Source organism: Aulostomus chinensis, chromosome 12 (genome assembly GCF_037954235.1).
Source record: "Aulostomus chinensis isolate RoL2024-O1b breed Wild chromosome 12, RoL_Achi_v1.0, whole genome shotgun sequence".
Classification (NCBI taxonomy): Eukaryota; Metazoa; Chordata; class Actinopteri; order Syngnathiformes; family Aulostomidae; genus Aulostomus; species Aulostomus chinensis.
The window spans coordinates 26,571,464-26,587,387 of record NC_141331.1 but is presented as its reverse complement, the minus strand read 5'-3'; the positions used below and the strand labels follow the sequence as shown (position 1 = coordinate 26,587,387).

The following is a 15,924-nucleotide window of genomic DNA, read 5'->3' as shown; positions in this document are numbered from 1 at the left end:
GTGGATGTGAATGGTTCAAGAACGTTTACAGTCCTGAGAGAAATTAAAAATTTACCAGCAACTTTGTTTCTCTTATATCTGATCGGGCCTGTGGGTTCTGATGGTCTCACTCACCAAATCATCCTTTAGTTTTTTATATTGAAGAAATATCAGCTGTTCTAAAGTACTGAAAACTGTATTATACAAAGATGTGTTACAAAAAAGTCATCTCAACTGCCTCCCACTCAATCTTTAAATTTTGGCCCACAACTACATATTATCTGGGTAAAATATTCTCTTTCCATCCTGTCGCTCAAATCCTCAACGAATCCACTTTAGTTTTGTCCTCCAAACACTCTTAATTCCTTAGAAATCCTGTCACCAAAATGCAGATTCTTTCCCTTGAATGTAACTGGGACCTTCTTACATGTGATACGGGAGTGTCCCACCGATAAAAGTTATCCAATAGGACAGCAATACACTGTCGTTGCTGTCCAATCATGTTGCTGAGGTCTTCTAAAATACGTGTCTTGCTTACTGCTCAGTCTCCTCCCCATTAGCACCCAGTTTTCTTTTTCCCTCGGGGTCATTAAAGTCTCTCTGAGTCTGAGGTCCTCCCAGCCTCACTGATCCCGTCGTCTGCTACAAATCTCATCCATTCACATCTTTCACCGCCATCAGCTCCAGCGTCTGGACTCCATGGGGGGATCTTTCTCGCAGCTGCTCTAAGATGATGTTCTTATGGAGTCAAAGAGCCAAAGACTCATATTATAGCTTTTACATGTGATAAACACCATCTTTTGGTAGCAAGTAATGTGTTTGTCATTTTTCAGCCTCCTTCAGTGCCTGGGATAAACCGGTTTATTTAAAGGCTCACTCGTCTTGAAGAAACATTCTTAGAACCCAACTTTAATACACAAACCAAACATCTGAAAATATATGGGACATTCACTTCAGTTTAATTCTTAAAACTGCATTCAAAGCATCTCTTTCTGAGCCATGCTTTGTGTTCTGTTGCTTCAGAACTGTTCAGATTAAGACTACAGTGCCGCTACAGCAACCACATGCAGGGTTGCTGGGTTACAGTTCAGATCCTTGTCTTGGGTTTAGGAGCTTTTCCAGTCTCTCTTCCTCTTCATTCTGCCGTAGTTAATTTTGCAGGTCCAGTCGGGATGCTTCTCTGCGTGGAGTTTCCTGGCAGCTGCTGCTTGCTCAAAGTATTTAGCCCTCACTTCTTCAGGAAGGGCCCTCCACTTCTCCCCCAAGACTTCACTAATGACACGATTGTCTCGAACGTTGAGCTCGTTCTTGACGTTCTCCCTCTGCTCCCCCACGAAGATCATGTAAGCGTTCAAAGGCTTCTTCACGTACGAGTCCTTGTAAGGCTGCTGGACTTTAGCCTTTCTCTTTCTGGTTATTTTGTTTGTTCTTGGTGGAGTAGCTGTGGCTGGTGCAGCTTCTGTTGGTACAACCCTGTACACAACCTCTCCTCCCATCATTCCAACTGCACGCAGGGCACGGACAGGTCCATTGATGGGGGGTGGTGGGGCAGCGGGGGGGTTGGCAGCTGCTGCGTGATGTGGCCAGTGGTGGACATTGATGACAGCACCTGTCTGTCTATTGAGAGGAAAGAGCTGTCCATGCTGATGAGGCTGTAGATGGTTGTGGGTCCAGATGGGTGCAGCGGTGGCAGCACCGGGACCATATCCCATCTGGATGTTCCCATAGTAGCCTCTGTCCTGACCTGCCACTGGCTGAGGGTGGTAATTAGTGAACCAGAAACCAGGAGGGTCATCTGGTTGAGGGTGAACTGATTGGGGATTAACTGACTGAGCGTGGTAATTGTTGAACCACAACCCAGAAGGGTCATCTGGTTGAAGGTAAACTGGTTGAGGATTAACTGGTTGAGGGTTTTCCATGCTGAACTGTAGCCCAGCAGGTTCAACTGGTTGAGGTTGAAAAGGTGAAGTGTGTACTGGTGAGGTGTGAACTGTTGAGGTGTGAACTAGTTCAGGGTGAACTTGTTGAAGGTGTACTGGTGTGATGTGAAATGGTGAAGTGTGTACTGGTGAGGTGTGAACTGTTGAGGTGTGAACTAGTTCAGGGTGAACTTGTTGAGGGTGTACTGGTGAGGTCTGAAATGGTGAAGTGTGAACTGGTTGAGGGTGAACTTGTTGAGGGTGAACTGGTTGAGTGTGATCCGTATTGAACCACAACCCAACAGGTTGAGGGTGAGGGGGTTGAGGTTGAACTGGTGATCTTTGATCCACATGGAACCATAACCCAGCAGGTTCAGCTGGTTGAGGGTCAACTGATTGAGGTTGATTGGTATTCAACCACAACTCCGCATGGTTGTCTGCTTGAGGGTGATCCGTGTCGAAATATAACCAAGCTGGATCAACTGGTTGAGGGTGATCCGTGTCAAACCCCACTTCAGCAGGATCAACTGATTGAGGCTGATTGGTATTCAACCACAACTCCGCAAGGTTGTCTGCTTGAGGGTGATCCGTATCGAACCATAACCAAGCTGGATCAACTGGTTGAGGGTGATCCATATCGAACCATAACCCAGGAGGATTGACTGGTTGAGGTTGATTGGTGTTCTCAAATGGAACAAATTCTCTATTACTCATGATCGTCTTTCAACTCCTGATTCTCCAAACCACCGTCACACCAGCAGAAGAAGAAAGCCCCTGAGTCTGGTTGTCTGCAGGTGTCCTGAGTGGATGTATTTGTATGAATCACCAAGTTAGTCTCATAAATGACAACTATCAACTGTCATCCCTGCCATCTCTGTCATCTCAGTCATCTCAGCCACTGTGATGTCACCTGACCTACTGGCCCACAGTGACTGGGAGGAACTCCTTCACCTGACAGTTTTGTCTCACCCTCTGCCCCCAAGATCATGTTGTCCAGGATCTGGGTGGTGTTGGTATTCTACATTTTGTGATTGAATTTTACTCCACATAGAGACTTTGATTAAGGAGTCGCCATGGAAGATGATTCACCGTAAGAACATGTCTTTCAAACTAGATGGCCACTGTTCTCCAAGCCACACTGTCCCTAAAAACAGCAGCTTGACACGAACCCTTAGAGATCCATTCACGCCAAGCGCGTGAGTCTAGACACACATTCCTTGCTCTAAAATACCTCTGGAATGGTTCATCAGCGCTCATTCACACACATCACATGAAACTACACAGCTGCGCCTTTACAATGGTACCTATCACCTATTTTTTGCGTTCAAGTGTGTGTTAAAAAATTACTTTTTGAGTTTGGCTGAATTTAATTATAAATACAGTTCACAAAAAGCTGTGCACTGATGCGCTTTCCTTTTACTCATCGAAATACCTCACAAACCCGTCATCAGACAAATATGGCACATATATCATATGAAACGGCAGAAACTGAGCTTTACAATGATAAAAGACACATACATGTGCATCCAATGTAAACTTTTAAAACGGACTGATTCAAGACTACAAAATAATAAGTTGCCTTCTTTGTTTACTTCAGTATTCCACTCGTACTTGTCAATTGCATTACAGAGAAGAACAACAAATCTTTTCTGAAACCTGGGTTATCGTGTTGTCCTCCATGGCAAACTACGTCCATCATCTGGTTCTGATCATTGCAAATTCCTACAGGATGTCTAGTATAAGAATGACATTGCATCCTTTTTTGAATGATGGGAAAGTTTTGCTTCTCAACACCTTCTCCAAGTAAACAGAAGAGCACAGGAGCACCCATTTTGCAGATGGAGGCTACTGAACATGAGTTGCTATTGGTCTACGACTCCTCCTCCTCTCCCTGCGTTGCGGTAAGCGTGTGACCTCACTTCCTGTTTAGCTCGCGCAACGAAGCAAAGCACTACGTTCAGCAATGCACAAAGTGTGATCATCCCCGCTAATTCCTTATTCGTTTACTAATTACCTTCCCAAACTACATATCTATTTGCTTTTATTTGGCCGGAGTTCAAAGACCATCTGTCTTGTAGCGACAGTCTTTCTTTCTGTAAACTCTCCACTCTAAGCTAGCAATGGCTTCCCCCTCTCGCTCCCCTCTCTCCTGCTCAGTGTGCCACATGTTCAGTTACTCCTCAGCCTCCTTTAGTGATACTGATAAGTGCATTAAATGTAGTTTGTTTGTAGCGTTGGAGGCAAGGCTTAGCAAGGTTGAATTGGACCTGTGGCGGCTCTGCACCGATGGATCCAAACAATTAGCCGCTAGAGCTAGCCAGTCCCCGTTAGCTGGTGCGGATCGTCTTAGCTTAGCCCTGACTAGTGCTCCCCTGGAAACCAGGGCGGCTGGGTGACTGTCCGAAGGAAGCACAGTCCTAAGCAGAAGCCTGCTGTCAGTGACCAACCACCAATTCACGTCTCTAACAGGTTCTCCCCACTCAGCAACACACCCGTCGAGAAAAGTACTCTGGTAATTGGAAGTTCCATTCTGAGAAACGTGAAATTAGTGACACCGGCAACCATAGTCAAGTGCATTCCAGGGGCCAGAGTGGGCAACGTCAAGTCAAATTTAAAAACTGCTGGCTAAAAGTAAAAGTAAATATGGTAAAATCATTATTCACGTTGGCGGTAATGACATCCAACTACGCCAATCGGAGTTCACAAAAATTAATATTGAGTCGGTGTGTACATTTGAGAAGACAATGTTGGAGCCAGTAGTGTCTCTGGACCCCTGCCTAATTGGACCAGTGACCACATGTTTAGCTGCATGTCATCGTTCAACCGCTGGCTGTCGTCGTGGCGTCCAGCAAACCAAGTGGGCTTCATAGATAATTGGAAAACTTTTTGGGAGAGACCTGGTCTGATTAGGAGGGACGGCATTCATCCCACGTTGGACGGAGCTGCTCTCATTTCCAGAAATATGGCCTAGTTTATAATAGGGCTGCAAGATTAGTCAACGTTGTCGACAAAAATCGATAATAGCAACAGTCAACAATGACTTCCATCGTTGACTGTTGTCGCCAGACGCGTTTTTCCAACAGAGTGAGGCACCTCTCTTGATTATAATCTCTGCCGAGAGTCGCTCATGCACAGTAGCGTCTCTGTCTCTGAGTGGTAACATGGAGAAATGGCAGCGTCAACATCAGGTGCGCACACCAAAACTTCTAAAGTTTGGTGGCATTTTAGCCTGGATACGGCGAATAAAAAGACTACTAGCAAAGGTTGCTAAGCAGACCTTGGTGTCATGGCGGTGATGCAGGAACATTTAAAGAGAAAGCAGGTCGGACAGTTGAACGGAACGGAGTCTGACTCGCCTCGGTGAGGTTCAAGTAACATTCAAGCTGGACGGTTTTTAGGACGCACATTGTACATTTTATAAGAGTGTTTTCGCTATAAAAGAGAGCTTCAGCGTTATGAGACTGTGCCTGACAAACGTGTTTTAAATTAACGAATGTTCAATAAAAGATGTTTTTCATTGTGCCATCTTTCGTGTTTATTATCATTTGCCACATAATTAAATCAACTTAGAGCTAAATTTTAGAAAAAAATTAATAATTATCCATTTAGTCGACTAATCGTTTCAATAGTCGGTGACTAGTCGACTGTTAAAATAGTCATTAGTTGCAGCCCTAGTTTATAATAGAACCAAAACCCTGACAACCCAGAGTTCAGACCAGGAAGCAGAGCTGCCGTCTTAGACGCTCACTAGGGGGCAGTTACCCACCCACACCCCCATAGAGACTGTGTCTGTCCCCCGACCACGTCAGTTTATTCACTCCAGTTCTACTGTAGAGGAGTCAGTCAGAAAAACCTCATCAAAGTTAACACAACCACGAAATTAACTCAACAGAATATCAGAATTAGATGAGGACGATTGAATATCAGACCTCTGATGCTGAAAACTGAACCAGTGAATGAAGTGATACCTGACAGTTGTGTTGACCTGCTCAGTCTCACTGAAGCCTGGCTGGTGACGATGAGGATGCAAGTCTGAATGAATCCACTCTTCCAGTCACAGGAACACTCACATTCCTCCAGGCTCTGGCCCAGGAGGTGGCGCTGCTGCCATTGTTGACACCAGTTTAGTAATAAATCCCAAACCAGAAGAAGTTTCCATTCATCTGAAAGCCTGATTCTCAGTTTGTCTCCTCCAGCCAGGAAACTCTCCAGCCTCTCTGATTGATTACTGAGGACCGTCCTCCTGGTCCTGACTCTGGATTCTGATCTGAATTCTCAGAGTTTCTATCAGTTTTGACTAAACTGATAGAAACTCTGGCCGGATTAACCATTAGGGCAACTGGGCAGTTGCCCAGGGGCCCTAGATCCTTAGAGGGCCCGCGGCAATCAGTGCAAAAGCAACAAAAAAATAATTAGTCTCACTATGCTTTAAGCCTGACAGCTGCCGCTGTAGCTTTTGTCAGCGCAAGTCCAAGTTGAGGGGCAGAGCCCCCTCATTGGTCGTCAGCCCGCCATGGGGCGGGTCAAAGCAATGGTGAATCACCATTAGGTGACCGTGAGCACAGCCAAAGCGAGAAAGTTTCCAGGGAGGAGCCAGGACAAGCTTCCGCAGCGACTGGTACAAATCTCATCCATGGTTGGAGTCCTCGCAGTCAAAAGATGCACCGTACTGTTTCGCCTGCAGGCATTGTTCCCTCCCTGATGCTCCAAAGGACTGTTTTCACCTCACTCGAGGGCGATTGTAACTGGAAAAAGGCCACAATGAAAGACCGTGGTTTCTCTTCTCATGCCAGATCTGAAAGCCATGGAAATGCAATGTTTGCATGGACAGAGAACAAGACAATTATGAACAAAAATACCTCCATGATGGACTCATGGATGAGCAAAATAAGAAACAGGTAACTGAAAATCAGTACTACATTAAAACAGTCCCTGAGATTGTAGTTCTAACAGTCACAGAAAACACAGCACAGCAGGATCACAGGCGGTCTCCTGACTCTGAAAAAAGGGTGGTTTTCTAGCTATGTTAGATTTGCTGGGTAACCATAACCCCATCATTAAAAAAAGACTTGAACAACAAGCTAGAAATGCAAAAGAAACCAGTAAAACAACACAAAATGAAATACTTGAATGCTTGGCTGCGATGGTTAAAGAAGAAATCATCCAAGAGGTTAAAAAGAGCAGGCAGTTTTCAGTGATTGAAGATGAAACTGAAGATGTTCAGACAAAAGAGCAAATATCATTTGTTCTGAGATATTTTTACAACAGTGTGGTTCATGAGAGCTTTCTAGAGTTTGAAGTGGCAGAACATCTGGATGCTGCTGCCTTAAAGGTCACTATGATGTTCTCTCTTGGTCTTTGGAGGCCACAATAAACACCAAGCTAACCTTCACGTATGGATTCCAAGAAAGAGGAAAGAGGCGTTTCTTCTTTGTATTTGAAATGAACATACATGAGTATGTGGTAAAAACTGCAACAAAACATACAGACACACATTACTCAATTGCCCAGTCAACGACTAACGATTAGCTTGTTTTCGGCTAACAACAGACAGTTACTAAATTATAATATCTAAAACACACACACAATCCTACACATGAATTGACTCACAGCAGAACTTGTCCACAACCGCGGGTTAACGATGTCCCGAGTTGAGCAGGAAACAGTTTTCTGACAACAGAGCGATCGCGAGTAAACCGTTAGTGACATCATGAAACCGGAAGTGACATCACCGTAACAACTCCATCACTGAAAAAGCTCAGAACACACAAAATGCGATACCCTCTCCCAGTGCACCATTAACACTATTTTTTCCCACATAAAACGTACAAACATTTTTCAAACAAATATCAACTTATTCAGTCCCCTTTGCAACACAGCACAGTCACCTTGAATGAAAATCATTGTTCTCGTGTTTGTGGTGTTTCTTCAACGTCCCCCAGTTGTGGGGGAGACACACCAAGTGTGAGGCAGCGCCATAACCTCTGTTTGAAGTATCTCCCTTTTTTGAATCGCTGTGGGAAAATGGACCAATGCGCTTTTGGCGGAAGTGTTACGTCACAGTTCAGTCAGTGCCCCCCCCCCCACACACACACACACACACTCACACACACTGAACCTACCCCTTTCACACATGCCCCTTCGACATATTTCAGGAGGGGGCGATCATACGAGCGAGCCGAGTGAGTGCAGCTCTCTCGCGTTGCTCGCTAGCACGACACAAACTGGAGCCTGCAGCAGCACCGACTGTGCAGATTGATTGAAGGAATGGCCTCGATAGAATTGACACCTTTGTTTTATCTGCGCTGTCTGTTGCTAGCTGGCCTGGCCTGGCTTGAGGGGGAAGGAATCCCGCCAGCAAGGCAGGCTACCAAGGGGCCAGGCCACCGGGAAAACTCCCGGTTGTCCCGTTGGCCACCACTGCATATTTGCATACGGCTGGATCCGCGAATGGGCAGTGGCTACTTGGTATCTTATCTTACGAATGTTGTTGTATGATATGGAATGTTGTCAATTGACAGTAGCAGTCACGCTTAGCACCGGCGACAGTTAGCCGAGAAAGTGGGAGTGCTTTCTTTTCAGTGACAGTGAGGGCAGCCAATCACCGAGTAGTAGTTAAATGAGGTTGCCAGATAAACAACGGCAACGATCGCCGTCAACTCATGCACTTGCATAAATAATGAGGTTGCCAGATGAGGTCAGAAACGACCCCAATAGGGACAAACGAGGCATTCTAAACCCAACATGGTGACATAGCGGTTTCAGAGAGCCTTTTAGGAAGGTTCTGAGCCATCACAGACCCAACCATGTTAGTGGGGTTACAAATCACATCCCAGAAATAGAATTAATACCCCGTTCAACCTCTCCATGGCACCTTTAAGTGAAAGATTATATGCTTTCTTGAGAAGCATGGGCTGGAGTACAAGGAAAACCTTGAAGGCCAAGGCTACGAGGGCGCTGCAGTGATGCGTGGGGCACATGCAGATGTCCAAGCAAAACTAAAAGAAGTAGCCAAACATGCCTTCTATGTTCACTGTAGTGCACACTGCTTCAACTTAGTCATATCAGACTCTGTCAAAAGCGTGGCAGATGCAGGAAACTTCTCCTCCTTGTTAGAACGAATCTATGTGTTCATATCTGGGTCTTATGTGCATGGCTGGAAGTGCAGCGGGAGATGTTTGATGGTGCACCAAGGGAGCTCCAACAGCTTGGTGATATACGTTGGGCCTGAAGGTACATAACATGTTGCAATGTTATGGACAGGTGGGCTGCAACAGTACAGCTGCTTGAGGAGATTCCACCTGAGAACCCCCCACAAAGAGCAGTTGAACAAGAGGGATATTGGCTCAGATTGATCTGAATTTTGCTGGATCTCTTGTTCAGTTCCAAAAGGTTTGAGTGGCTCCAAATGTTTATCAGACATGCTCCAGTCTAAAGCAGTGGACTACGCTAAGGCTGTTGAACTTATTGAAGCACTTCAAGAGATGCTGCTCCAGTACCATAGTCAAGCCTCTTTTGAGGAAATGTGGAGTGAAACACTTGATTTATGTCAACATAGTAACATTGAACAACAACTCAGCAACAACCCAAAAGGTCAAGACAGACAATCAAGGTGCTTCAGGATGCTGTCATCCACTCCACCTTGGGACAGCATACAGTTTTTGAGTCTCCGTGTACTGTCCAGTTCTGGATATCATGAAGAAATTGTAACATTATGCAAGGTGTCCAGACACTAACTCCATCAAGTCCAACTTTTTTGAGAATGGAGGCTCTTTTTTTATTGGCTGAAGCTGATGATTCAAATATTGAGGCTCTCAAACATGAGTTACATCAGACAAGGAGAGTACTAGACAGAATAAAGGGGGAAAGGAGAGTCCTGCCACTCGAATGGAGTTCACTCAATTTTTGGAGCCATACCAGGATGTTTCTTCATGAGTTGTTCAGGTTGTGTAAAATAGCAGTTGTTTTACCCGTGAGCAGTGCATCCTGTGAACAAAGTTTTTCAACTGTCAGGCTCATAAAGACCTGTTTGCGGTCTGCTATGACAGAAAAGAGACGAGCGAGTTTGGCTCAGCATTGAATCAAAACACACAAAAGCTTTAGATCGCGATACATTTGTGAAGCGTTTTGCTGAGCAACATGGAAATCGCCACATTCAGCTGATATAGGCATGACAACTTAATGTTGTGGTTGCCTTTGCTTGTGGTTGTTGCCTTTAAAAACTGTTCAAATGATGACCTGATATGTTTGTATGTGTGTGTGGAAAGGTGGTGTACAATCTTTTGCTTTTAAAAAAATGTACACATTTATTCAAACTACTGAAGGGCAGATAGGGAGCACTTATTTGGATGTGTTCTGAGTAAGCAATAAAAGCAGTGTCCTGTACCTGTTTGAGTGCCATGACCATTTATGTCCACACAGTGTATTTACAGTGTCCACCTTAGCACAGCTCAGTCCGTACATCTTCATGGGTACGTTTTTTATGAAATAGTTTCTTTTGGACAAATGCTGCCTGCGACACTGCCACTCTGACACAGTCAGAGAGTGTTTGCTTCCCCTCTCACACACCTGCCACTCATCATGGAAGCTTGTGTCCACATATGGGATACATATTCTAAGTAATGTATAAAGTCCTGCAAACATAAATACTTGAGTGCAAATTATATTCTTCTGTCTACTTTTCTTATCAAACTGTGATTAAATTCGGTATATACTTCTACCATATGTTGCCACCCCTCAAAAATTCCGCCCCCCCTCTCGCCACCCCATAAATATCATTCTAGATCCGCCACTGCTATGTGTTTCAAGTTAGCAATGACCGTTTTCCAGACTCTTTCAAAATGTCGGTTGACACAAAGTACAATTTCACGGTATAGTATCAAGGAACATTTGTACTTACCAATATTTTCAAGAAGACGGCTTCCAACTGAGCACACGGCGGGTGAGTGGTGGAGTGGTGTGGGTTGCTTTGCTCCGTGGTTCCTGCGCATGTCTGAGAATGCGTCGTGGCGTATCTTTGATTTAAGGAAGATGGTGATGTTCGTCTGAATCTTCTGTGTTTTCTAGTCTTGGAATCACTTACTATCATGTTATTCCAATGAGAGCTTGTTAATTTTTCTGTAAAAACTCAATAGTTTGAGTAATTGTACCACAACTAAGTTACACAATATGAACAACTTCACCATTTCATTTCTTAGATTGTATATTTTTTTAAGTTCAGTCAGACTCATAGAATTATTTACACAACTTAAAAACTTTAAGTCATGGGCTATGAGAAGAATTTTGAGTATTTTCTACTCATGCTGGTTTACACTGTAGTGTATGACGTAGTAACTTGTCTCCGTAGCCGCTGAAAAGTCCAGGAAAATAATTTCAGGGAACGAGTGGGAACGCTGAACTAACTGAACTATTGCAGTTCAGCATCTCACGGATGACTCGGACGCTGCCGACCCCGTCAGCCTTTGCTGCAGGAAGTTGGCTAAACAGAGAAGGACTGGACGTCAAGTCAGCGATCAGGATGAGCCAGATGTTGAGCTGACCTTGAGGGGTCAGGAAGGGTTTTCATTTGATCCCCATTAGCTGTTACCCAGGGCAACAGCTGGTCTTCCTGGGGTTCAAATTCAATGACATCCATCCACATGCTTGTACTTACATACATGTGAACATGGATGAACACAATTCCATCACTGTGTCCATGATTGGCCCCGCCCACCTGAACCAGACCGGCGTCACAAGAGAAGCCAAACACACTCGACCTTAGCATCTAGCACAGAATACTCCTGTCTTAGCTACCCAGCACTTGGGATTTCACAGAATAAACAGATAAAAAGATGTATTAGACATTGGTGTACTTGTATCCAAAAGTAGTCTCTTCAATTGCTTTTTAAAATGTGCTTTACTTGTTCCGGGAAGATGGCCGATAGTGCAGACATATAGTTAACTACTCTCCCAAGTCGGAAAATTAAAACCCACCCAAGAACAAAACTTGATAATTAAAAACCATATTATGGGTGGAAGAGGCAACCGAAGAACAGGTACGAAACAAAAACAAGATAAAACTGAGGAAATAACTAGAAAGACCTCTGAAAGTGAAGCAAGCGAACACAAGGACGACACAGCAAAGAAAATGGACGGAGCAGACCACAACGAGACGTTGCGAACTGGGCTGGCTACAATCAGTAAAGACATAAAAGACCTCAAACAAGAGATACGACACAAACTGAACACTCTAAAAGACGAAATGAAAGAAGAAATAAGCACTCTTCAGCAAGAAATTGAACGTAAACTAACAGATAATATTAACGAACTACAGACACAGAGGGAGGCTCAGGCTGAGACCCAGGTACGCATAGGAGAGCTGGAGGAGTGGAAAACAGACGCGGGAGAAGTGGTGATGGAAATGCTGGAGCAGACTCGACAGACGCAAGAGAACATAAGAGACCTTGAGGGAAGATCACCGAGAAACAACATCCGCATCTTCGGCATCCCAGAGGAGAAAGAGATGGAAGAGAACTCCACCAGTCAGTGCATTGAGCGGCTGCTAAAAACAGAGCTCCAGCTACTTGACGAAGTGGAGCTACATACCCAACGAGTGCATCGCCGCCTCGCACAGAAACCGGGCCCAAATGCTACACCCAGGTCCATCATAGTTAACTTTCTGAAGTTGGAGACAAAAGAAATGACCCTGAAAAGTACAAATGGAGAACAAACTAACCTTTTTTGATCACGACTATCCTGCTGAAGTCATCCAGAAACGATCCGCAAAAAGATCCGTTTCCAGACACCGCTAACGAAAATACGGATAAACTGGAGCGACGGAGTGAAAACGTACGACAGCACCAGGGAAGCTGAGCGGGATATGAGAGAGAGGGGACACACAGTGGACCCACCAGGAGAAGACGGCACACCTGCGGCTACGAGGAAAGAACGAGTGACGCCCGATTGGCAACGTGTGAAAGGGAAGGATACGAGACGGGAAGCGGCACACCGTGCCAGAGAGATGCAGCAGAAATACCACATGAAAACATGAACATGCACGGGAAGGTAGAACCACAGATTACAACACACAGGTTTCTTCTATAATGACTCTTTAAAATCCGACTGGGGGTTGTTTAGTGTTCTTTCGGTTGGACAGATCTAGACCTTTGTTAAAAGTCCAGGAAGGGGCCCTCCTGAGATGAGGGTTTTCCCCTTGCCCACCAACGGGGACTCGGGGAGGACAGATAATTCTCCCCAGCATTTGAAGTCACTCACTGTTCTGATTTCTGTTGTTTCACTTACTGTTCATGAATGCTTGGTTCAGAGATGTTTGGGAGTTTGCTTTCAAGGAATAACAACACTTAAGATGACTAACCATATCAAAATAATGTGGCTGAATGTAAATGGGTTAAATAATCCAATGAAAAGACAGAAGGTCATCACAAAACTTAAAAAAGAAAAAGGCACACATAATCTTTCTTCAAGAGACTCACCTATCTCAATCAGAACACAAACTTAGAAAATATGGCTATAGGAACTTATACCATAGTACTTTTAGAGAAGGAAGTAGAGGAGGGGTAGTGATACTGATATCAAATACAATTAAATTTGAACTCGAGAAGGAATGCAGGGACAAAGAAGGAAGATATGTCATTATCAAAGGAAGACTGGAGAATGAACTAGTTACATTAGTAAATATATATGCACCTCCAGAAAGTGACAAATATTTTTTAAATGTCTATTTGATGTCATTCTATCAGAAACGGGAGGAGTCCTGGTTTGTGGGGGAGATCTAAATGTTGTCAGGGACCACAAAAAAGCATTTGGCAAGATTCATAAACGTGTCTTTGGAGGAGATGGCGATGATCGATGTTTGGAGGAATCTCCATCCACAGGAACAAGACTTCACACATTACTGGGCAGCACTTGGGACCCACTCAAGGATAGAGTACTGCTTTATGAATGTAGAGGATAATTATGTTAGGGATCCTCCCTCCCATGCTCTCCATGGCCCTCCTCAGGCTGATTCTAGCACAGGTGCCACCGATCAGCAATCAGCCATGCCTGCAGGCAATTGCCGGGCCAGCTATAAGAGGAATCCAGGACCTTCAACCCCGGCTTGATCGTGCTGATCCCACGTGGTAACTTTGCCGACAAGCTCCTTGGCTTACCTCGCAGTATTACTGTTTCGTTTGTTCGCTTGCTTCTAGCCATTCCTTTTTTCACTCATCCCGTTTGACTTTGTTTTTTTTCCCCCCAAGATTCCCCTGGCTCCAAGCTGCCTCTGAGAACCCCTCCGTGATTTCCTCCGCGTCTCTCGTCTGCCTCTTCGACTCCTCGACCCTCCACGACTCCACGCCACCCTCCAGGACCCTTCCCTATCCTCGACCCTCGCCTTCACCCCCATCTCTGTCTCCTGGACAAATCCCCACTCCTTGCCTTGCCCTCCCTCCTCTGGACCCTCGTGCCCTCTGTCCCTAGCGGTAGGGCTCCCTTCCCCACAAACTGGTTAGTACACACCCACGCATACACATAGTTAAATTACACATCTCATCTTACACAGCCACGCACCACATTCCCCCCATTTTTTAGGTCCCTAAGTTAGTGTACATTTTGTCCCTTCCCCTTTTTCTTCCATCCAATAAACAGCCTTTGGGTGGTTTCATCTGACTCCCTGTGTTCTGTCTGTCTGTGGTTGTGCTACCTGGGTCCAGACCCGTTTTGGGTCGCCTTATTCTGAGCCTAACAGAACGATCAAGCCATGACGGACTCTAGCCAACCCAGACAGCCAGGCACCCCTACCCCCACCGGTCCCCTGACTCCCCAAGTTCTCCAAGTTAGGCTTGATGACCAGGCTACCCAACTATCTGCGCTCCACACTCAGCTCAATACAGCTTTCGGCCAGGTCACTTAAGAGATTTCCACTCTCCAAAACTCCTCCCATTCCACGACTTCTACCCTGGCGGCCATTACCCACCAGCTTGCTTCCTTAACTGAGGCTGTCTCTCAGCTTGGTGGTCTTTCCGCATCAGGAACTCAGCCCTCCCCCACGCCTCAGCTCAGTCCTCCAGCCGTTTTGACGTCCCGACCACCGAACAGAGCCCAAACTCCCCTCTCCCAAAAGCTTTGATGGAAATTTTGATCAGTGCAAGGGTTTTCTGGGACAATGTCAACTCCCGTTCACCCACCAGCCCTCCCGATATGGGTCAGATGCAGCCCCCATTGCTTTGATTATGTCCCTGCTCTCAGATAAAGCCCTCAGCTGGGCATTTGCAGCCACTGGCCAAGATGCCTCACTCGCCAGCAACTACGAGAGGTTTCTCCAGGAATTCAAGCTGGTTTTTGATCACCCTGCAGAGGGGGCGGACACAGCCAGCCATCTCCACACCCTCCAGCAGGGGGCACGCTCCGTCGCAGATTATACCCTGGACTTTCGTGTGATTGCTGCTGACAGCGGGTGGGGTGATCTTGCTCTCAGGAGTGCTTTCCGGAGAGGCCTGAGTGACTCTATCAAGGATCTGATCGTAGGTAGAGAACCTCCAGCCACCCTCAACACACTGGTGACTCTGGCTCTCCAGATGGATGCACGTCTGAAGGTACGACGCCAGGAGCGTGCGCAACGCCAAGGAGTGACCTCCAGGCCCAACTCCACCCGCGTGCCCTCGAACCCCCTCGTCTACAGCTACACATCTCTGCCAGACCGTGCCTCCACTCTCTCCACAACGCCATCATCTGGGAGAGTGGGTGACGAACCCATGGACATGGGCAGGTCACGTCTCCTACCCGAAGAGAGGGAGCAAAGGATGCGTGATAGACTGTCTCTACTGCGGGAAGACCGGCCACTTCATCAGAGCCTGACCTGCTCGCCCAAAAGACCCGGCTCACTAGCAAAGGGGGTCCTAGTGAGCCAATCCACCCTTCCCCAACCCAAGGGTCACAACCATCTTTTCCCTGCCACTCTCTCTTGGGGCACAGAATCACTTTCTGTCAGTGTACTGGTGAATTCGGGGGCGGACGAGTGTTTGATTGATATATCTTTAGCCCAGCA

The 15,924-nt window shown here is 46.0% G+C and overlaps 1 protein-coding gene across 4 annotated transcripts in view; it reads right to left on the bottom strand.

Moving 5' to 3' along the window:
• Positions 1–276: 276 nt before the first annotated feature.
• The window catches only part of LOC147252619 (transcription factor 7-like 1), an 87,735-nt gene continuing 72,087 nt past the window's right edge, over positions 277–15,924 (bottom strand). The window contains exons 2-3 of one of the 4 annotated variants that reach the window (XM_086220980.1): positions 1,860–2,122; positions 277–1,784 (exon numbers count right to left, since the gene is read on the bottom strand). In XM_086220980.1, coding sequence (XP_086077106.1) covers positions 1,086–1,784; positions 1,860–2,122 — 962 coding nt within the window. In that variant the 3' untranslated portion in view covers positions 277–1,085. Of the gene's footprint in view, positions 2,198–15,924 lie in introns of those variants that run through there. The other 3 variants (XM_086220981.1, XM_086220982.1, XM_086220979.1) reach the window with 3 other exon arrangements.